The 23,260-nt window shown below is 46.0% G+C and overlaps 1 protein-coding gene across 1 annotated transcript in view; it reads right to left on the bottom strand.

Annotated features, from left to right (window-relative positions):
- ADAMTSL3 (ADAMTS like 3) overlaps window positions 1-23,260 on the bottom strand; it is a 235,757-nt gene that overhangs the window by 50,148 nt on the left and 162,349 nt on the right. Inside the window, exons 18-21 of the mRNA XM_081831893.1 lie at window positions 15,714-15,797; window positions 13,060-14,131; window positions 7,682-7,809; window positions 5,583-5,711 (exon numbers count right to left, since the gene is read on the bottom strand). Of these exons, the coding sequence (XP_081688019.1) occupies window positions 5,583-5,711; window positions 7,682-7,809; window positions 13,060-14,131; window positions 15,714-15,797 (1,413 nt within the window). The remainder of the gene's footprint in view (window positions 1-5,582; window positions 5,712-7,681; window positions 7,810-13,059; window positions 14,132-15,713; window positions 15,798-23,260) is intronic.

The following is a 23,260-nucleotide window of genomic DNA, read 5'->3' as shown; positions in this document are numbered from 1 at the left end:
GGCGGGACGCATGGATTTCAAAGGTTGCTCAGTATTCAACTCCCAAGACCAACACCTGGATGGTTTCCATCCAAGGCCATCCAAGTTGCTTCAAATCACCCTCTGGATTTACTGCCCTCCAGTTAACTCGTGTTTCCTTAAACATCAGCTTTTAAATCAAGGAAAGATATTTTTCAAATCGTCAAATTTCAGTTTCACCAAATCACAGATTCTTACATTCTTTGGTTCCTTCCTTTTCATTATAACTCTAGTGTCTGAGTCATAATATAGGTAAATGGGTTTTTCATGGGCTGGTATTCTAGCTCCAAGTAACTCCTTGATAAGGACATGATATCTACCTTTTTTTTTCCCATTAAACATTTTTTTCATTGAAGTAGAGTTGATACATAATATTAAGTTAGTTTCAGGTGTATATCGTAAGGATTCAACAATTATACACATTATGAAATGCTCACTACAATAAACACATTATACTATTGACTCTCTATATTCCCTGTGCTGTACTTCTCATCCCCATGACTTCTTTACTTTATAACTGGAAGTTTGTACCTCTTCACCCCCTTCAACCATGTCAACTGTCCCCCCATCCATCTCCCCTTTGGCTATCTAGAGAGATTTTCTTTCTGGGTTCCCTCTCAGTCTCCCTGACATTGGGTGAAAACACTTGTTGGCACTCAGTCCTAACCCAGACTGGGCAGATATCTTAGCTCAAGCATTTTTCCTACTTTTACTTCCATTTGTCCCAGATTCCTACAAGAGACCAGGGGTCCAGGACAGAATTTTAGGGCTGGTCTTCAGCCTCTAATCCATTACTCTGTAACACAAAACCCCGGGCCAAGGTGAGTCTGTGACAGGCCCAATGTCTCACAGCGAGGCAGAGGCAGGGCTGGGAGGGAAACTGAAAAAAAAAAAAAAAAAAAGCAGTATAACAGATAACCACAGGTCTATCATGCAAACTTAGTGTCCATTCACACTGGATTCTATTTGCTTTAGTTCTTGGTTAAGCAATAAAGTATCACAGCTAGGCTAACATTCCTTCCCCAAACTTCTCCTCCTTTTCTCCCGGAGTCTGGGAGTACCAACCATCCTGCCACTGGTGTCCGCCCTTCCCGTGAATATCTGCGTATTTTTGCCACCAACTTATATACTGATAAATAGTATCCATGACTGCATTGTAGGTTTTAAAAGTTTGTAGCCTTATCCTCTTGTGGGTATTCGGATTGCAGATTGTGATTTTAATGAGATACAATTTATGTACTGTACAATTCACCCTTCCAAGGGTACAATTCGGTGATTTCTTTAGCCCACTCATAAAGCCATGCAACCATCCCTACTCTATAATTCAGAACATTCTCATCCCCCCCCCAAAGAAATGTGTGCCCGTTAGTCATCCCGCCCGTTTTCCAGTCTCTTAGTCACCGGCAGCCTCTTATCTGTCTCTGCGGATTTGTCTGTCCTAGACATTTCATGGAAATGTAATTACACAATATGTGATCTGTTGTGTCTGGCTTCTTTCACTAACCGTAATTTTTCAAGATCCATCCGTGTTTTAGCATGGATCAGTCCTTCATTCCTTTTTATGGCCAAAGAAAATTCCATTGCACGGATGTGCTACATTTTGTTTATCCACTCATCAGTGATGGGCTCGGAAGTCGTTCCTACTCTTTGCCATGGGCCTCTCTGCACACGTTTTTGTGGGGATGTGTGTTTTCATTTGTCTGGGGCATATATATCTAGAAGTGGAATTGCTGGATTTCACTTTGGGGGGAACCATCAGACTGTTTTCCAAAGCAACTGCATGATTTTAGATTCTCACCCGCAGTGCAAGAGGGTTCTGACTTCTCTACATTCTCCACACTTCTATTATCTTTCTGATTACAGGTGTCACAGGGTAGAAAGTGGCATCTCATTACCAGGCATTGTGTGCAACTGCTGAATCACCAAACTCTACCTTTGCAACTAATAATACACTATATGTTAACCAATTGATTTTAATAAAAATTAAAAAAAAGAAAAGGAAATGGCATCTCATTGTGGTTCTGACTTACATTTCCTTGATGACTAAGGATGTTGAGCATCTTCTTATGGGCTTATTGGTCATTTGTACATTTTTTGGAGAGATTCCACTCAGATCATTTGTCTGTTTTAAATGAGGTTGTCTTTTTATTGCTGAGTTCTAAGAGTTCCTTTTATATTTTGGACACTCTCTTCCCAAATATATGATTTGCAGAAAATTTTCACTCATTCTGTGGGTTTTCCTTATACTTTCCTGACAGCGTCCTTTGCAGAACAAAAGTTTTTCAGTTTGAAGAAGCCCATTCATCCACTTGTTCTTTTTGGTGCTTATGCCCCAGCTAAGAAATTATTGCTTGGGGCGCCTGGGTGGCTCAGTCGGTTAAGCGCCAAACTTGATTTCAACTCAGGTCATGAGATCAAGCCCCACATCAGGCTCCATGATGCGCGTGGAGCCTGCTTAAGATTCTGTCTCTCCTTCTCCCTCTTCCCCTCCTCCTGCTTGCATTCACGCTCTCTCTCTCAAATAAATAAATTTTTTAAAAGATTTTATTTATTTATTTGAGAGAGAGAGAATGAGAGAGAGCACATGAGAGGGGGGAGGGTCAGAGGGAGAAGCAGACTCCCCGCCGAGCAGGGAGCCCGATGCGGGACTCGATCCAGGGACTCCGGGATCATGACCCGAGCCGAAGGCAGGCGCTTAACCAACTGAGCCACCCAGGCGCCCCATAAATAAATTTTTTTTTAAAAGAAAGATGGGATGCCAGGGTGGCTCAGTAGGTTAAGCATCTGCCTTTGGCTCAGGTCATGATCCCAGAGTCCCGGGATCGAGTCCCTCATCGGGCTCCCTGCTCAGCGGGGAGTCTGTTTCTCCCTCTGCCCACCGCTCCCCCTGTTTATGTGCTCTTTCTCTCTCTCTCTGACAAATAAAATCTTTAAAAAAAGAAGAAAATTATAAAATAAATGATGTCCTTACTAAGCATTAACACTAAAAAAAAAAACAAAACAAAACAAAAAAACAACACTCTTAAGATTTATCAGTCATTTCTCTCAGATGAGCTTTCCCTTTTTACCAGAAGGTGGCAGAGAGAATGCAGCTGAAACTCTTCTTCCCCCATTTTTAAAAGAAAAAAAAAATTTTTTTAAAGAGCAAGGCAAAAAACTCTTACAACTGAAAACTTCTAACTTTTAAACATACAGATTTGCAGGTTCTATTACATAATACAGTTATGAGAAATATCACCTAAGAGAGACCAGAGACCATCACTTTTGATATCCAGACACACGAATTAAATAAAACATATTTGGCCATACCAAAAAACTATGAATCTGTCTAAAAGGTTTGAATAGATGAGCTCATTATAGTTACTGGAAAATATTTTAAGGGCAATTGAAAAATAAAAGACAAATTTATACATGCCGCCAATTCACAGAAATAATCTCCATGTGCAATATGAAAATATAATTTTGTGACGCCCATTCGAGGCTATAAGTGAGGGGCTGGATTAGATGAAACCCAAAGTCCCTCCTTCCACTAACGTTAGTGGTACATTTCCCACTGCCGAGAGGAGGGCAGGAAGGTCCTATACGAGATAGTGACAGAACCGTCTAGAAGACCCATTTTCTGACCCTTCCCCCACTTCCCCATCTGTCTTTAAGAAGACAGATCTCCAGAAAAAGCTACGTTCGTATGGCTTCTGCCCGTAAGAAAACACAGTCCAGGTTTATTTAAAATGGCACATAAACTCAAAATGAGACAGGTTTATGTTGAGAAGAAAGGGTCCTGCTGAGTCCCTGGGGAGCTAGTCCACAGGGGACGGCTGCCAGGTAAGCAAACAGCCAATGGGGCCGCGTCTGGTAGGAGGAAGGAGGGAGCAAGGAGGCAGAGGGCCCCCAACACCGAGCTCCCTTCAGGCCCCCGGGGAGCGGCGGTAAGTGGGCACAAGGGGCTGCCGGAGTCAGAGGGAGGTCAGAGATGGCCCGCGTGCTGATGGGGCCTGGCCCAGAGAATAAAACCCAGACGCGTTTAATGGTCTTTGCTGGAGGCTTCCCTCACAACAGCAGTTGCCACCGAATCCAGCCGCTGACTTATGACAGCAAATAATACACCACAATCCTTTCAAGGGCTCATCCTCCCCGCCCCCCAGAATGCCTGATTTTAAACTCTTGTGGAAGTAAGAAATGTAGAAATAATGTTAAAAGTTGAGGTTTCTCTTCATAGAAGTCAGATCTATTTTGCAGAATCCTCTGCAGGTGTAGGGCTCTAGAAACTCTAGCCCTTTGTGGCTTGGCAGCTGCAAAGTTCCGTTCTGCTTTTCTCCTCGGCGAGGCCCGGGAATGCGGGCCGCGTTCTGTGATGGTAGGTAGCGCTTGGCCAGAAAACTCACATACTTGTGGGAGGAGTCAGTTGGGAGGCTGGAGGGATTTTGCAAGTCTGTGAAGGCCAAACACTGCAGGGACTTCCAAGGGGTGAAAAATAATACCTTGGGGGTTAGCAAATTTCCACTGCTCGTGGAGCCAAAGGTGCAGCTCTGGAAACATGGCCAGAAACGGACCGTTACAGGGAGGGAGTGCCTGGAAGGTGGATGGAGGTGTCCCGGGCTCCCTTCGCTACATGTGCGGTCACTGTGTCATCGAGAGCAGCGTGAGGGCTCCCCGGGTCACCCTGCTCACCCGGGCCATAGCCCAGGTAAGATTCATCCAAGTGGCTACAACTTACAGGGGCCCCATTAGCTGGAAACCAGGGAGACTCAGCCGTCCCGGCTGTGAATCAATGCACGGTAAATCACGGGCATACACTCTATCCCCTTAAAATAGATCTTAATTGTGAAGAGGTCCCAAGGCTCCCTGAGAAACTGATCAAAGTTATTCACACAGCACCCCTGACCCCATAAAATGGACATGTGTGCAGGCTATAATGTTGACCTCAGTTTAGAGATGCGTGGGCCCAGGTTAAGACAGAAGAATCTGAGCAAGAATGGCCTGACATTAAGGCAAGGTCGGACTGAAAGTGTTATTTCTATTAAAGAAAGGAGGAGTCAGAAAGAAGGCTTCTCTGCCATGGCGAACAAAGCAGAACGAGCCACTGAGGCACAGACTGGTTATGCTTGGCTTAGGACAGTCCAGGATAGAGACAGTGTGGGCCGGGAGACCTCGAGATTCCCACCCCCGGACCTGGCTTTGCCCAGCTGCAGGGCACCTCCAGCAGTTTCCAGCAAACCCCCTCGCTGATGCTCTGCTCACCAGGCAACCACCGGACTAGAAGTTGGCTTGTCGGGTAGGTCTGCCCACAGCGACAGTGTCCTGGTCATGCCTGAGCACGCCAGTGTGCGAGGCAGTCACAGTCCTCCCGGGAAGTGGAGACATGGGCATTTTGTTTTACACCCCGGTCCCTTGAGTTGGTCTCACCCTTGAGAGACAGAGCCACTCACACTTGAGTGAGACTCAAGATTGTTAAGCCAGTCAGGCTGAGGTCTGAGATGCCGAACTGAGAGCTGCCATCTCTTGCAACACCAGGCTGGCCCATGCTCCCTGCCTCCCTCCCCACCCCCAGAAACGCCCAGACTTGCCTTTTACCGGACATCGGATTGTCACATCGGCTTGCAAGGCTGCCTCCACGACGCCTCCAACCACGACTGACAGATTGCTGTGTTCCAGTCTGCTGATATTTCTTTCGATAGACAAGATGGCAGGCGCCTCTTCATTGAAAGGGAGCAGGAAACTATGTTAGGTTCAGGCTTTCGCTCTGGTAAACCATGCCACGTCTGGTAAACTTGGTAGAGCTCACTAAGAGCAGGGGCAGAGTCGGGCTCTCTCTGTCTCCCTTGTGGTGCCCCATTAGGACTGGCACATACACAGCCCGGGGGGTGCTTGGTGCCCAGATGGACAGGCAGACAGACGGATGGATGAATGCATTCAAAGAGATACCCACGGGGTGCGCTGCAACAACCATAGATAGGCTATGAGGTTGTTTTGGTTTATAACCAAAACTGACGATAAATCCCTCTTTGATAAATTGAAAAAGAAGGAATTCAGAAGTTCATAAGAAGCCAAGAAGGCAGGGCAGGGTATCCCCTGGATGAACTAAAGCGGGGTCCAACACACCAGGGGCTTGGGACCCACCGACTCTGTCTCTGGAAGGAACACTCGAAACAAACCTGCCTAAAACTTGCATGGAAAAATAATAATAGCAACAAAGTCACAGAGCATCAAGAACCTAATCAAGGACTTTTATTTCCCTGGATTTTGAGAAACGTAGACTTTCAATAGATTCCTTCGTTAACTCACTCAGGAAATATACTCTGTGCCTGAGATGAACGAAAGGAATACAAAGTGGAAAACAGCCATTCTTGCCCTCAAGCAACTCCAATTGGTGGGAGACACCAAACCACAGGGGCTGGTGGCTGCTGAGACAGAAGGAGGTGCTGGTTGCCCAGGGGTCTCTCAATAGCACGTGAGGGTCAAGGGAGGCCACGTCCCGGAAAGGGTGCTGACAGAGCATCCGTCTACGGGGGACGGAGGATGACCTCCATGATGGCATTCCCTACTCCACCATTAGCATGTGAGCTGCTGGAGGGTGAGGGCTGTTTTATCACCTACGCATAGTGCATGCAAAACGAATGCATTTCAGTGGACTGTTTGGTAACCACGTATTCAGGGGCCAGAGGACATGGTGTGCCAGCTCTCTCAGGAATCTGGTTTGTCCTCGATGGGTTTAAGGGGAGACTTGTGAGCCCCAAGGGGGCCTGCCATTCCTCCCAGGAATTCCCAAACCTTGGGACTGACATTTTCTGGGAAGGGGCTGATGCTCACAGGATGGTCGAAGCACAGAAAATCAAGGCCTGAAGGCCCTACCTTGGGAATGCAGCCAGGGGAGGAGCTCAAGCCATACAGATTCGAGGAGCTTTTAAAATCACCTGGTCCAACCTTCTCAATGTGTAGATATGAGGTACCTGCCACCAAGCTCAATGCTCAGTTGTCCCGAATGCTGGATTTTAATCCCCGGTATTGCTCCTCTCCTCCTCTTAGTCCCTGTGAGCCACAGATACCAGAAACCACAGAGCAGAGAGCTGGAGGAGGGAGCTCTTGGTTTATTTTTAACCCCAGAACAGGAACTTGCCACGAGGAAGCAGGAAGCGTTGCTTATCACCTAAAAGCATTCCTTCATAATTAAGCACATTTTCATGTTAAAATGACACCATCTGCCTCCTGGGAAGAAAGACACTCATTTACAGATACAACTTCCTGAAAGCGTCTTTAAGGACTGATAGGTCCTTAGGAGGTAGACAGCCCTCTTTAGAGGATAATTATTCTCTTGCATTGGCTGGTGGCACTTAAAAAAATGGGAAGCCTGTACTACCCATGCTTCCGGGGAAAGTCTGTCTCATTAATTCCCGGTTCTCGGAAGGTGAGCCCTAAAGCAGACGTTTTCAAGATCTGGTCCACAGGCCGGCAGCATCGGTATGACTTGGGACCATGTTAAAAATGCAAACTCTTGGACTCCGTCCCAGACCTACTGAGTCAGAAGCTCCAGGAACGGGGTCTAAAAATCTGTGTTCTGACCACCCCCTTACCCTCAGGTGTTCTGCTGCTTCACACTGACATTTGGGAACTGCTGCTCTAGGGAACCCCAAACCAGGCATTCCGGGGTTTCAACAACACGCATTACCTGCATAGAGCACAGGAGAACTCTCCACATCTGAACCGAGATGGTTAGCTACAGAGCATCCATACGTTCCTTGTTCCTTCTTTGTAGGGTTCCGTATCTGCATTTTTCCCATTCCAGCCAAGATTATCCTGTAGAACAGTTAGAAAGGGGTGCATTCATGTGACGTACTTCACTGCTCTGGGCCCACAGCATGTCTCACGGAAAGAAGACTGCAAAATTAGACCCTGGGTTGGCAAGGATCCCGCCCATAAGACTGGAGGGTGGAAAAGTCTTCCTCCTGCGCTTGAGCTCAGAGACATGGTAGCTGGACGGTGCTTGGAGAGCCAGTCTTCCTGCCTCACTTTGCCTGAGAAGAGACTATTCTGGATGGACTCAATGCTTACTCTACCACATTTTCAAAAAGACAAACTAGCAAGCATCAGCTGGCAGGATGTTAACCCCTCATTTGGTGCCCAAATCCTTCCTCACGAACAGCAGGTATGGATGTTTCAGTTCGGATTTTCACACCGGAAGTGAGCGGGCCATTAGTTAATGCTGCTTGACTCTAGTCGTTACCTCACCACGACTGTACAAAAAAGTCACTGGGGGCAACAGTGCTAAGGCGGTGTTATACTGGACTTGGAGCAGGCTGTTACGAATCGGGGCTGACCTGTATGAGTTCCGTATGGTTTCCCCATTACTGATCACCATAAACACCTGCAGGTAAATAGCACGAGAACCAGAGTTGTTCAGGTATATCCTGACGGATGAGGTAATTATTCAGGGAAGAGAAAAGGGTGCTTGTTCTGCTTTTATTTTAATTTTTTCTTAACAATTTGAAGCTGCTTCTCGGTCACCTGGATCAGTGGTCCGTATACTGCTTTTTTTCCCTGCCGCCTCTCACTTTCCAGATCTTAGCCACATGGACTATTCTGACCACTAAATGCTGTGTGTTTCTTCATGAACTGAGCTGGGGCCACTTCTCCATTTCCTGCCACTTCATGTTGCTCACCCTATGCTCCAGTCATAATGAGCCTCTAACAGTTTCCAGAACATTCCATGATCTTTCATCACCCCGAGCGTTTGCATATGTTGTTCACTGTATTTGCAATGCCCTCCCCCCTCCCCATTCTGGCAAACTCTGACTTACCCACTGGATCCTGGATCAAATATAATTTTCCCTGTAAAGCTTTCCCCAGTACTCCTAGAGTTATCTTCTCCCCCTCTGGGCTCCTTCTGCTCTGGTTCATATATTTATTTGATGAAATATCTACTTCTTCCCACCAGATTGTGATCTTTTCAAAAGGAGGGATCAAATCTTATTCACAGCTGTGCATCGACAGTACCTGACACAGTGAATTTTGTATAGAAAGCTCTCAGAAACCTCCGGCGGCTAAATGTACAAACGGTCAGAATGCAACAGAATCATGGTGCAGCCTGTGCGTACCAGCAGGACGCAAGCCCCTCTGCAACACACATAGGAAATACACAAAAGTGGGCAGAAATACAACTGCGGAATGGCCTGGACCAAAAACAGGAGCACGACAGACCTAGCTATTAGCACGCTAACACCTGGCATCTAAAATCTAAAATCCCTAACAAGGAATAGTCGATTAAGAACAAGAATAGAACGAGTAACTGCACTTGAAAAATAAATACACTAAAATGTTTTCTTCAATCATTTCATATACATGTTTATATGATTTAGCAATCCTCTAGCAATCCCTTTGTTCTGTAGGTCTCAACAGCACAGAGAGAAATCACGTGAACCTTACTTCTGGAGGAGCCGTCCCGGTATCTAGCCTGGGTCAGTCCCTGGGCTGGAGAACAGCAGGTAAGGTCCCATAAGGGATGTGACCTTGGTCTCTGCTGGATGACCTTATTCTTGACAAAGCTGATCTTTCCACAGCCATCAGCCGCAGCGAATCTACCCACAGTCTGCCCTTCCTGGCTGAGATTTCTTACCCAGCTAGCATCCAAATGCCTACACCCCTACACGCTTTCTTCTCACTGGATAGAAGCTCTCAGAAATGTAATTCCATTTCGGAGTTACTTCGACTGAAAAGACACGTGAGATTCAGAAAAAAATGTATCTAAAGGTGAGAACATTTGTTGCATCAAGGAAATGAAACGTAAGGGGAACAAATTAATTAGGTAAGTTTGAGGAAGAAAAAGGAAATAAGAGTGGATCTTATTTTTTTTATCAACAACTTAAAAACAAACTTTTAATAGACATATGGAACTGCTTCGGTATCAAACGGCTGATCCCTAAAGTATGCAGAAACACATTTGGACGGGATGTACCATGTCAAAACCTTTCTTCATATGACCTCCAGGAGTCTCAGGCTCAGAAGCTAATGTTAATTCCATGCGATCAAGTCAAACTATTTGAAATCAACTCAACAAACATTTACTTAAACTGGCCACGCTCTACCACACTCCTGCCCTACAGATCCGACCACAGGTGAAGCGATCACTTCAACTCGCTCAGCCTCTGCTTCTTATAAAATGAAAATTGCTGAGCCGCCTTCAAAGGGCGGTCCAGGGACCCCCGGAGGTTCGGGAGGTCAAAACGATTTTCATAATAATGCTAAGCTGTTATTTGCCTTTCCTGCTGTGTTGACATTTACACAGATAGCAAAAGCATTGGTAGGTACAATTCTGGGGTCCACGTGTACAGGGAGTCCCCATGTTCTTGGCCACCACGCATTTGCCACAGAAACAAAAATGTGTTTCCCTTACGAATGTCCTTAATGAGGCATGAGACTTAACTGGTTTTACTAAATCTCAATCCTTAAATATGTATATTTTTAATAGTCTGTTTATAGAACGGGAAGTAAATACAAAGCGCTACATGTCTGATTTGCTAGCTGAACGAGCCATTTTTGTTTTTGTTTTTCAGGGAATACGATTTTTACTTGAAAGAATGGCTAACAAATTATAATCATTCAGATTGGGATATATGGCAGCAATTTTTTAAAAATGTAACTAAAAGGAGCTGGCCCATTCAAGGAAAACAACAGACGGTGTTTAATTTTCACGAACTTCCACGTGAAAATTAAAATTTTGGAAAATTAGTATCCTCCATTGTGAGCTTGACAGCTACGTGTGTTCTTTACATCGTCTAAGGAAACGGGCCAACATTGGGGAGATCAGTGTAACTCGGGGAACTAATACTTTCCGAATGACCAGTGTGTGATATTATAAAATCATGTGTAGGTAAAAGAGCCATTGAAAGTGCAAGATAAGGCAATATTTCGCTGTAAGGGAGTAACAAAATTTCATCAATATGGCTTTAAAGTCCACATTCCTGCTGACCTTTCAGAAGCTACCATTGGGCCAGATTTAGTGTAGTCATAAAGCATAGCCATGATTATCCGAAAAGGCTATGAAAATGTCCCTCTTTTTCCAACTCCCATAGCTGGATGAAGCCAAATTTTCTCTATCAACTTTACTTAAAACAACATATCACACCAGATTTAACGGAGAAGCATTTATGAGAATCCAGCTGTGTTTTATTAAGCCAGACATTAAAGAGATTTGCAAAGATATAAAACAGTGCCATTGTTATCAGTAATTTTCCTTAAATATTGCTTCTTCAAAAATTGTTATTTATGCGAACATGTGATGGGCTTCTTATTGTTATATCTTTTTTTTTTTTAAGATTTTTTTAATTTATTTATTTGAGAGAGAGAGAATGAAAGACAGAGAGCATGAGAGGGAGGAGGGTCAGAGGGAGAAGCAGACTCCCCACTGAGCAGGGAGCCCGATGCGGGACTCGATCCCGGGACTCCAGGATCATGACCTGAGCCGAAGGCAGTCGCTTAACCAACTGAGCCACCCAGGCGCCCCTCTTATTGTTATTTCTAAATGGATTAATAAATAGACATGTTAAGTGTTTTATGTTTTAATTTCTAATATGGTAAATATCGATAGCTATAACTCACATTAACGAAAGCTCTTTAGGCTTCTCAGGGAAGATTTTAAAGTTTTTTGGTTCAAAAGTGTCCTAAGACCAAAAGTTTTGCGAACTGCTAAGCTAGTTGATCTGGGAGGTTTATTCCACTGGGAAAACAACTTTACACTCTTCTGTTCAGAGTTCTGGGGCCAAAAATGAAAAAGTTAGATTTGTTCTACCTTTTCACTCTAAGGTACAGCCTAATAATTTATTATAAAAAATTTGAGTTTTGGGGCACCTGGGTGGCTCAGTTGATTGAGCGACTGCCTTCGGCTCAGGTCACGATCCTGGAGTCCCGGGATCGAGTCCCACATTGGGCTCCCTGCTCAGCGGGGGGTCTGCTTCTCCCTCTGACCCGCTTCCCTCTCGTGCTGTCTCTCATTCTCTCTCTCAAATAAATAAATTCTTTAAAAAAAAAAAAAAATTTGAGTTTTACCTAGATTTCTTCTGCTGTTTCACATATTAGGCTCAAATGCACTAAAAGACATGATAAAAATAAAATTTGCATTTTTAAAGTACAATATGGTCTGCAAAGCAATTTAACATCTGCTGTTCTGTTTCTCTTAATAATCCCTAGAGGCAGCTTGGGCTCTCTGAATGCAAACTAAAAGAAAGCAAAATATCTCCAGTCCCATGTGTACAAACAGCAAGATTTAAGAGACACTGAGGAATGCAAAAATGAATTAATATTTGTTAGTCCCTACTTTATGTGAAATGAATGAAATGTGTTATCTTTGTACTGACATGGAGAGCATAATAAAAATATGACTTAATATCGTGTTGTGAACATCTCAAAAACTTTGATCCTTATTTTTGGATTTTATGACATAACAAATTACATGATACAGAAAAGCGCTTCAGATACTCAATCTTTCTACTAAGGCTGTTATTTGTGTGATATCTAAACATCCCTGGCGGTGTTCAGGAGATACGGTCCCTGGTTCCGGATGGCCGTGAATTAGTCTTGGGATTGTCTCTCAGTGACCTCATCAGAAAACTATTAATCTCTGCCCTGCCAACTCTCGGGGCCAACGTGAACTCCAAAGAGATACCACATCTCCCAGGTATAGAAGGGCACCGTAAATAAATTCTGATTTGGGATTACTGCAACGATGATTACTTTTTTGAGGCCTTATATGGATTTTATTTTTAAATAATGTTAAGTGCTCTGCAAAGAGAGAGCCTATACATGCTTAAACTCAGTCTGACTGTAGCCAGTCTTGGTAATGAAGGGGATGGTAGGGTTTAATTTTTAAAATTCCAGTGCGTATGTGAAAAACACATCCCAACTTTTTTTTTTTTTTTTTTTTTTGTCTCTTTCCTAAAGAATCCTATTGGAAACACATTCTCAGGAGAAGGAATTTGAAAGTCTTTTCAAGAAAACTGGAATGCCCATTAAGAAGGTATGACACAGTGAACACTGTATTCTGCTGTTACTTACTTTTCTGAGGGTTGCAACAAGGCCCCATCCTTGGTCCATGTATACGTGGCCTGACTGGGGGTAACGAGCTCACACAGTATATTGATGACCTCTGTCCTTTGTGTAATGTACACTGTATTTCCAATCCTTGAATTTATTGTTTTATTAAATGAAATCGAGGTGGGCTGGCTTTGCCTCATGAGAACAGGTCCCTTCGGCTTGAAGTTCAGCTTGCCTGAGTTCTCCACATCCGAGCTTTGAGGCATCCTTCTTGCTCCCCCACTCAGCTGTGCAGTGGGAGGCACCCCTTCCTGGATGCCCCTCCACGGTGCGCGGGCTGGCTGCACCTTGGCTAACTCGGCCACCAGCTGATAGATCACCTGGGACGCAAGGTCATCACTGACCTCTCCGGTTTCCATGAGCTGACTCATGTTTCTGATCAGCTCATCGAACTGGGCCGTATCCATGCTATATGCTCCGTGTTTAACTGCTGCTTCAAACTGCTTGTTCTTAAACTCCCAGGAGTTGGTGTGGCCTGCAGAATTCCCGCACGGGCCCAACAGAGCCCTCAAGAAAGGCTGCTTAGCAATTTGGCCGTCCTCCGGATAAAGCTCATTTTTGTTACCCCATAGCTGCCTCATTTTCTGCCACGTGGCTCCCAAGCTATTGGCTTCCTTGGGGTCCATCCCCGGGTACTCCCGCACGTGCTCCCCGAGCACCGGGGGCGCAATGAGCCGGTTGTCCGTGCCGATGAGCTTGAGAACCGCGGTTTCCTGCGCGGAGCCGGCCACACAGCGGTACGTGCCAATATCCGGGGCCGCAAGGCTGTGGATTTTTAGGGAGCCCGACTTGGTGATGCCAAGCCGTTTGGAGTTCTGCAGACAATGGCCATCCTTCTCCCACTGAATCAGGGATTTCTGGAATCGTCGTACTGGGCATTTGATAATCACCGATGTATTGGGCAGCAAATAGGCTCTGCTACCCACGGTTAGGTTAATGCGCTTCTCTTCCCTTGTCTGAATGTAGACCCTCTGGACACCAAGGATCTGGGGCCCCTGCTCCCCAGGTTTTGTCTTCGGCTCTGGTTTGATTTCTGCAGGGGAAAAAAGGAAGAAAACACGAACAAATATCTCAATAATATAAGCTTTCTGACAGTAGTCTTCCAAGGCTGATGCAAGTCAACAAATGTGTATTTTTTTCCTCTTTTAAAACAGCTGACAATACATACAATGGAATATTACTCAGCCACCAGGAAGGATGAATACCTACAATTTACATCAACATGGGTGGAACTAGAGGGTATTATGCTGAGTGAAATAAACCAGAGAAAAACGATTCTCATATGGTTTCACTCATGCAGAATATAAGAAATAGCACAGAGGATCATAGGGGAAGGGAGGGAAATTGAATGGGAAGAAATCAGAGTGGGAGCCAAACCATGAGAGACTCTGGACTCCGGGAAACAAACGGAGGGTTGTGGAAAGGGAGGTGGGTGGGGGGATGTGGCAACTGGGTCGTGGGCATTAAGGAGGGCATGTGATGTGTTGAGCACTGGGTGTTATAGGCAACTCATGAATCACTGAACACTACATCTGAAATTAATGATGTACTATATGGTGGCTAATTGAATTTAAATTCTAAAAAAAGGAGAAAAACAGCTGACAATGAAACGATAAATAACGTTATGCCATATATCCACAGACCGAGGTAAATTTCACAACTATCTAGTACTTTAGCAGTGAAGAATGGAAATTTGAATGAATGGCATAAAATGTATAAATTATTTTGCAAAGCCCTGGTTTGGGGAGACGTGAGGTGAAGGGTTTGTATTAGTAAGGGGGTATCTGATATTTCAGACCTCCACCACGCACGTTCTAACCATTGCCTAACCGTAACGTGCCTGTACTCTGGGGTAGAGGTCCCAAGTATCAGACACCCCCTTACTGATACGGCTCGGCCAGAGGCACATCAGCCCTGCAGGAGAAAGCAGGAGTGGGGAAGTGAGCGAATGCATCTGAAGGATCTGGAGGTGAGGACGAGGTGGCTAAAGGTAGCAGATAAGTGGAGCAAGTCAGTCAAAGCAGCAGGGCCTGAAGAAGCATGTGAGCTCAGAAGAAAAGGGAGAACAGGCACTTTGAAGCCAGACAAACCTGAGGCTGGATCTTAGCTCTGCCCCTCGGACAAGTCACCTGATCTCTCTGCGCCTCAGTTTTCCCACCCGAAATTCGGGTGACGCTAGTGTGAAAGTTTGGTGGGACATTTATACCAAATGCACAGCACAGTAGTGGGCACACGGGATACATTCTCATGCACGACCGCGGTGACCCCGAGAGCTGACAGAGGGCAGCCCAAGAGAGAGTGAGAGAAGTGAGAGGTGGGGCTGGCTCTAGCTTGTTCCTGGACGCGGGCTCTAGTGAATGGCCTCAGCCCAAAGAGGATACACCTTAGGTCTCTCCTTCGGAAGAGGAACCTGCCGGAAGGTCTTGCTGTGTCCTGGGGTGATTCTGAAGGGAGGGAGGCACAGTGTGGGTGGAAACCTGGTTCCTCTTTGATGATACCCTTAGGTCCATAGGGACATGGAGGACCTAGAAGCAGCAGGGCATGATAGAAGAGAGACTGGACTCCTATGGAACGTATTGCTAGACAGAAGGTCATGGGATCAGGGGCCTCATTACCGTGGAGGATCCCGGTTATAGGTCCTCTGGGTTGAAGCACTTGCAGGGATACACCAGGAGAAGAATCAGACTGAGTTTCCAATTAGACGGCCCTCTCAGGCCCGAGGCAGTAGGTATGGTGGGTCTACGGACACCCTGTTTTTCCAGAATAACTCCTGGAGTCCTCTTGGGTGGCTCATGAGCCCCATAGGGTCTAGCTGCTTGCTGGGGTGCGGTGGTACCGTGCATTCAGGAAAACAACAGGGGTGAACCCATAATCTCTACAGTAGGTGTTCTTGGTGAAGGACATGCATAATGAGTTTGTGTGCAGATCCCGCAGAGGTGGGATTGGTAGGTCAGGACTATTGTCCTGGGTTCTGCCCTTGGATGTTCCTCGGCTCATCTCTGAGTGGAGCTGGACGACCTGCCACACACACGTGCCTCCCTGTTGGATACAGTCTCTGCGGAGGATGCCAAGCTCACCCCCACCAGCCGAGGCATAAAGATTTTCTTTCAGTTGGCAGCATAGGATGTTGAACATACTGTTGCACGTTCAAAAGCAGGAAGAATATGTATGGATTCATTGGTAAATGCACAGTTTATCCATTATTATAAGCAGAGATGCCATCCAGAATACTTAGCAATGTGCACAGCAAGGGTGTGCAGACAGAGGCTATTTACCAACATTTGGGAAGTATGTCCGTATTTTTTTTCTTTTTGAGAGAGAGAGAGAGAGAGAGAGAGAATCTTAAGCAGGCTCCGCACTGATGCAGGGCTCCATCTCACAACCCTGAGATCATGACCTGAGCTGAAATCAAAAGTCCGATGCTTAACCGATGAGCCATCCAGGTGCCCCAACTATGTCCATATGTTAACAACCAGTATGCGGAGGTTCAATATAAACTAAAGTCTCAAATTTCGCTGCCTGTTAGAAGCACCTGCATTATTATTTGTTCATCTCAATGCCCTAGGTCCCATCCCCAGAAATTGTGACTTACAGGGTGCAGCCTGGGCACTGAAATTTGGTTAAGATCTCCGGGTGCCTGCAATGTGCAGCAAAGTTTGGGAACCCCTGCCCCCAAGCGTACCTCTGGATTAAACCAAGGCAGCAGAGAAAGGCGTTCCTGACCCCATTTCTTTTAGTGAAAGGCAACATGATGGGATGTCATCGATCAAGAGAGAAGGGAGGATAAGAAATCAGCATCTGTCTTCTCTGTGCAAACCCTACCAAAGTCTGTATGGCATGTGGTGTCTTCTGGAAGGTGTCTTCGTCAACCTCAGGGATCATCATACCCTGAGTAATTAGCTCATTTCCTATCCAATGCATGCTGAACCATGTCCCCACTGACCAGGCTGCTTCTTCAAGATCGCTGTCATGTTGGCAAGTTTAGAGCCTAATCTGTGCCCACACATAAGAGGAGTGTACAACTCAAGACAGAATCACGTATTCGCCTCGTTTGTTTTCCTTTCTCGTTCCTTACCTACTTGTAATTTTACGTACCTGGTTGCATCTTGTGAATGCTTCTAAGTGGCCGGTCACTGTCACAAGGCAGGGTATGTGTGCCTGAGTGTACACGTACACACGTGAGCACAGTATCTACACAGATGTGTGCACATCTCCCTATACAGAGTTCTCACGATCATTTATAAGGATCTATTTGAACACCCTGTCTGGTCATTGGTCCCTCAGTGTCAGACAATGGAAAGAAGGATAACTTCAAATCACAACACCAACTGGGCCAAACTCAGGTTTTTGAACTCGTGCAACTGAGGCATGTGAGGAGACAGGCTCTTTCAGGTAGCCATGACGCGAAGGATGAGGTCACAGCTGGAATGTTCCTGCACTTAACCGGGATGTGGAAGCCCACGTGGGCAATGCAGTACACCGGTCTAGCTGAGTGGTTCAGGCTCGGGATGATCTGAGGCCAGGACAGGCCCACACAGCATCCCGATGCCCTAGAAGCAGCCACGGACGTGGGTTCTAATTAACTTAAGTCCCTTGGTAGCCAGATGTTCCTCAGTTAAGCCCGAGGCTTAAACTAGATGGGGCCCTGACTCCATCCAAGGCAGCCTGGGGAATCCAAAGGTGATGGGAAGTATTCAGCCCTGGCAAGGAAGCTGCCCAAGGGGCTGGGCGAGCCACATGAGAGGCCATCTGCTCCCTCTGGCTGCATGCCCATTCATTGGAAGGTCAGCCCTGTGACCCTGGCTGGCTCCATTCCCAACCCTGCTTTCGCAAGTGCTCATGCTGGGTCCAGAGCAGGTGAGCTAACAGGTGTGCCTGGGGAGTGATCTGGGATTCAGGCTCTGCCAGGCTGCCAGGTTCCACAGCTTGGACCAATTCTTCTCTTGGGACTCCTGTGGGCTCCTTTGGAGAAGTGCCCGGAGCATGACATCATTGGACACAGTTCTTAGGCAAGAACTGGTCTGGTTTTGGGTGACTGCCTCCTTCGGCCCCTAGACCATGCCCCCAGACTACAACATTGGCTAAGCCTGATCAGGGAGGGCATCATCTACTGTGCAGAGAGTGGTCAAGTCCCTATGGCATCCTCCTGAAGGGGCCGCGGGCCCGCTCAAGGGTACCGCCCCATCCCTCCACCTCTCCCGCTGTGCTGGATGTGAGAAATGCCACATCTTCTGGCTTTTCTAGAAAACGCAAAGATCTCTCTTCTAGAGGTCTTCCTCCTGGGCCTCTGTGCCAGCCTGCCCTACCCAACGAAGGCCAGCCCTGGGAACCTGGGGCTGTTTACTGCGATTGCGTCTCAGCTCCTTGCTTGTTCGTGTCCTGCCTTAATTCCAGTCCTGTCCCTGCCATAACTCTAAGCCTTGGTGCCAGGCCAGCTTCCTGCCCCAAGCCATCTGGGCTGGATATTTACACTTGGTCTTGCCAGCATGGGCCTCCAGCCACGCCCGAACGGGCTTCAGTGGCGATGCGGCCGCTAAGCCTTCCTAGAACCCGGCCGCACACAGCTGCAATGCTAGCGCCATCAGAACCCACCCCTGAGTGTGGCTGCTGGGCTGGCGCTGGCCCCCGAGCCCTCCACTAGCACTGAAGAGCCGGCAAGCTCATCTGGAGCTCAGTCAAGACCCTGGGCGCGTTGGACTCTCTCCAGACTCCTCTGAGGGTGGAAGCACGGCCGGGAGCCGAGAGGGGGAGGCAGGGGTGCTGCGGGTAGGACTCGCTAAATGAGCTGTGACATCCCGGCCGCCCCAGGGGAGCCGGCTACTGTAAATGCCACGTCAGCCTGACAGTGGCTTCTGTTTATTGCCTCTCGGGCACTTTCCAACCGAATGCCGTAGCGCTCCTGCTCGCAGCTCCCCGCTAAATGCTCTCTGGGAAAGGCCACCCGGGGTCCGTCCCCTCTAGTGACAAATACAAAGTCTCCCTTCCGAGTTCTTACGTGGCCATTCTAGGACATGCGGCACCTTTAAGCACTCACTTCTCGAAGAAGTCCCTCCGCTCAAGTGTGCTACCCCTCACCGGGTCCCTTCCAGCCACTGCCCCCTGCGCTCAGCTACTTTCTCTTTGTGCTCTGACCTTCTCCTCGGATGACCTTGCAGGTGTAATGAGCAGCTCAGAGCTGTCTAGCTTATCTGGTCTACTTGATCTGCTCTGGTCTATCAGATCCGGTCTATTAGTCTAGTTTATCTAGCCTAGTTTATCTGGTCTAGTTTACCTGGTCTAGTTTATGAAGTCTAATTTATCTGTCTAGTTCACCCAGTCTAGTTTAGTCGAATTTATCTAGTCTAGTTTATCTGCCTAGTTTATCTAGTCTGTTTATCTGTCTAGGTTACCTGGACTAGTTTATCATTCTAGTTTACCTGGTCCAGTTTACCTGGCCTAGCTTATCGACTCTAGTTTATCTGTCTAGATTATCTGGTCTAGTTTATCTGCCTAGTTTATCTAGTCTAGTTTATCTGTCTAGATAATCTGGCCTAGTTTATCTGTCTAGATTATCTGGCCTAGTTTATCAGTATAGTTTATCACTCTAGTTTACCTGGTCTAGTTTATCTGTGTAATTTATCTGGTCTAGTTTATCAGTATAGTTTATCATTCTAGTTTACCTGGTCTAGTTTATCTGTGTAGTTTATCTGGTCTAGTTTACCTGGTCCAGTTTATCTGGCCTAGTTTATCTAGTTTAGTTTATCTGGTCTAGTTTACCTGGTCCAGTTTATCTGGCCTAGATTATCTAGTCTAGTTTATCTGTCTAGATTATCTGGTCTAGTTTATCTTATCTAGTTAATCTGGTCCAGTTTATCTTATCTAGTTTATCAATCTAGTTTACCAGGTCCAGCTTATCTGGCCTAGTTTATCTAGTCTAGATTATCTGGTCTAGTTTATCTTATCTAGTTAATCTGGTCTAGTTTATCTTATCTAGTTTATCTGGTCCAGTTTACCTGGTCCAGTTTATCTGGCCTAGTTTATCTAGTTTAGTTTATCTCGTCTAGTTTACCTGGTCTAATCTATCTTGTCTAGTTTTCCTGGTCCAGTTTACCAAGTCAAGTTTATCTGTCTAGTTTATTTGATCCAGTTTATCTAGTCCACTTTACCTGGTCCAGTTTATCTGGCCTAGTTTATCTGTCTAGTTTACCTGGTCTAGTTTATTAAGTCTAATTTATCTGTCTAGTTTATCTAGTTTATCTGATCTGATCAAATTTATCAAGTCTAGTTTATCAGGTCTAATTTATCCGTTTAGTTTATCTAGTCTAGTTTATCTGTATAGTTTAGTCTACTTTAACTGCCTAGTTTATCTAGTCTGTTTATCTGTCTAGTTTACCTGGACTAGTTTAACATTCTAGTTTATCTGTCTGGATTATCTGGTCTAGTTTATCAGGTCTAGTTTATCTAGTCTAGTTTATCTGTCTAGTTTATCTGTCTAGCCTGGACCTCTCTCTGGGGCTCCAGACCTAATTATCCACTGCTTATCTGAAATCTCTTCTTGGCACTTCAAGTTTAAAATATTATAAACTAAACACATTATGTCTGCCTCCCATCCCATCCCAAGTATCCTCCTCTTCCGGTATTCCCTCAATTGATGGCATCACTTTCTCCCAATTACCCCAAGCCAGAAAGCAGAAAGTCATCATGATTCCTCCCTGTCCAGTGGTGTGCTGGCCCTACCTCTCACTGGCTCTCAGGTCGGTGAGATTGTGAGTACCTGTCCCCAACTGTGCATTCAACCATGTCACATGGGTCACCTGAAGCTGGCCATGATGGGAGTACTTACACCACAGAAATCAGCAAAGATGACAAATAGTAGCTGCCCTCCCTCCTCACCACCCCTCTACCCCAGAGCTGGTTGTTAAACACTTACAAGTACACCCCGTCCCTGTCCCTTAGCTCCCAGCTCCAGCTACTTAGGCGGGATATCCGAACTATTGTGAGAATCCACCGCCATGCTCTCTCACCTAAATATAGCCACAGCCCCTTACCCAGACTCCCAGCCTGTACCCTTGTATTTATCCAATGTATCTTATAGCTGTCAGAGCAAATACACCAAAATAAAATCTGACTATGTCATCTCCTTCTTGGATAAAATCTAAACCCCTTAACATGGAGTCCTAATATCCTCTACAGCTAAATTCTCAAGCTTTCTCTTTTGTCATAAACTTGAACCTATGTTCTAATCCTGTGGTATTTCTGGCGGTTTCCCCAGATAGAGGACTCCATTTGACACCCTCTACCTTTGTCCACACTGCCCTCTTCTCCCAGATTCCCGTGTCCTCCTCCACGTGAGCCTGGAGAATGGACACTTATCTTCCAGAACTCTGCCCAGGGGATCCTCCTCTGAAACTTTTCCTGACCTCCCCCTCCCCCAGTGGCATCGGCCACTGCCTTCTGCATCCTATCATGGCACCCATGGCACTTACTATTCTCGTTTGTTTATATATATATTTCTCTCCCATTGAATTCTGAGATCTTAGAAACAAGAGAATGCATCTTTTCCGTTTTGTATCATAACACCTAAAACATATAGCACTTGATGAATGACTGCAGAAAGAATTAATACGGGAATAGTATCATCTGACACTGAAAACTATGTATGTCTAGGAAAGAGACTGTCTCTACCCTTAGGGCATAGCATAGCATCTAGTAGAGAGTAGTCTTACTCTTTATTGAATGAATAAATGAATGAATGACTGAGTGTATGCCCTTGGATGCTGCAGGACAAATGATACAATCCCAAGAGGGGTGCTGCCAAGGTGGGCCTGTGCCCCCCCAGGTTTCCAAGGGCTGCAGCTATGTCGGGGGGGGGGCGTGTCACTGGAAGCTGAGAAGCTACAGGGAGAGTGGAGGCAGGGGGGCTATATTCTCTCCTGAAGTCCAAAGTGCGTGTAGGAGGTGGGAGAGCTAACGAGGCAGATACGGGGTTGGAACCAAGAGGGAGACCAAGAGCTGCAGAGAAGGGAGTGTGTTCGAGATAACCCTGGCAAGGGGATGAGGAATATCTTTTCTTGACATTTCAATCACATAGTGCATGCCTGGGTGCCTCCCCTCCCTCAACCATCTTGATCTCTGTACTTTGACAAAAAATAATAATTCTTTACCAAAACTCAGGAAACCTAAAAGACTAGGGCTATAATTTAAAAAATCTAAAATCAAACACTACATTTCTGTTATTTTTTTTTCTTTCTTCAGATCCCTAATTAGAAACCACAACAGGTAGGGATGCCTGGGTGGCAGAGTCGGTTGAGTGTCCAACTCTTGGTTTAGGCTCAGGTCTGATCTCAGGGTCATGAGATCAAGGCCTACGTCAGACTCCACACTCAGCATGGAGTCTGCTTGTGCTTCTCTCCCTCTCCCTCTGCCATTCCCCCTGTGCGTTCACTTGCTCTCTCTCTCAAATAAATCTTAAAAACAAACAAACAAAAAGCCAAGACAGATAGACTTCTAACAGCAATATGAGGACAATCCAAGTCTGACGTATTTGAAAAGCATTTCTATGGGTATAAGTCACTGTGATAAGCACTTCTGGGGCCTATGTGGAGGAAAGTCCAGGGCAACTGTGAACCTACCCCACACAAGCCCCTGCCCTCGTGGGACAGAAGGTGCAGCACAAGTCGCTCTAGGCCATTTTAGTCTATCTTGAAGTTCTACTAGGAATTAAAAGGATGGCATTAAAAATAACTAATATTTTTGAGGCTTTAGCATAGGCCTGGCATTGTTTCTAAGCATTTTATAGGTATTATTTCTCAGAACAATCCTATGAGGTAGATACAATGACTATTCCCATTTTACAGAGGAGAAAACTGAGGCTGGCAGAGGTTAAGTAACTTGCCCGATGTCACAGGATGAGGGATTGGAACAACTGGGATTGTAACTCAAGTGAGTTAGCTTAACCACAAGGTTATATTACCTTCCAGAGATTAATACAACCAAGAAAGATTATTGAGGACTCAGGAAACAAACTGAGGATTGCTGGAGTGGGGGGTGGGGGGGGGAGACATGGGGTGGCTGGGTGATAGACACTGGGGAGGGTATGTGCTATGGTGAGCGCTGTGAATTGTGCAAGACCGTTGAATCACAGATCTGTACCTCTGAAACAAATAATGCAATATATGTTAAG

Source organism: Leptonychotes weddellii, chromosome 9, assembly GCF_054177405.1.
Source record: "Leptonychotes weddellii isolate Sample4059 chromosome 9, ASM5417740v2, whole genome shotgun sequence".
Lineage (NCBI taxonomy): Eukaryota > Metazoa > Chordata > Mammalia > Carnivora > Phocidae > Leptonychotes > Leptonychotes weddellii.
The sequence above is the reverse complement of the archived record's forward strand: the minus strand, read 5'-3'. Positions and strand labels throughout refer to the sequence as shown.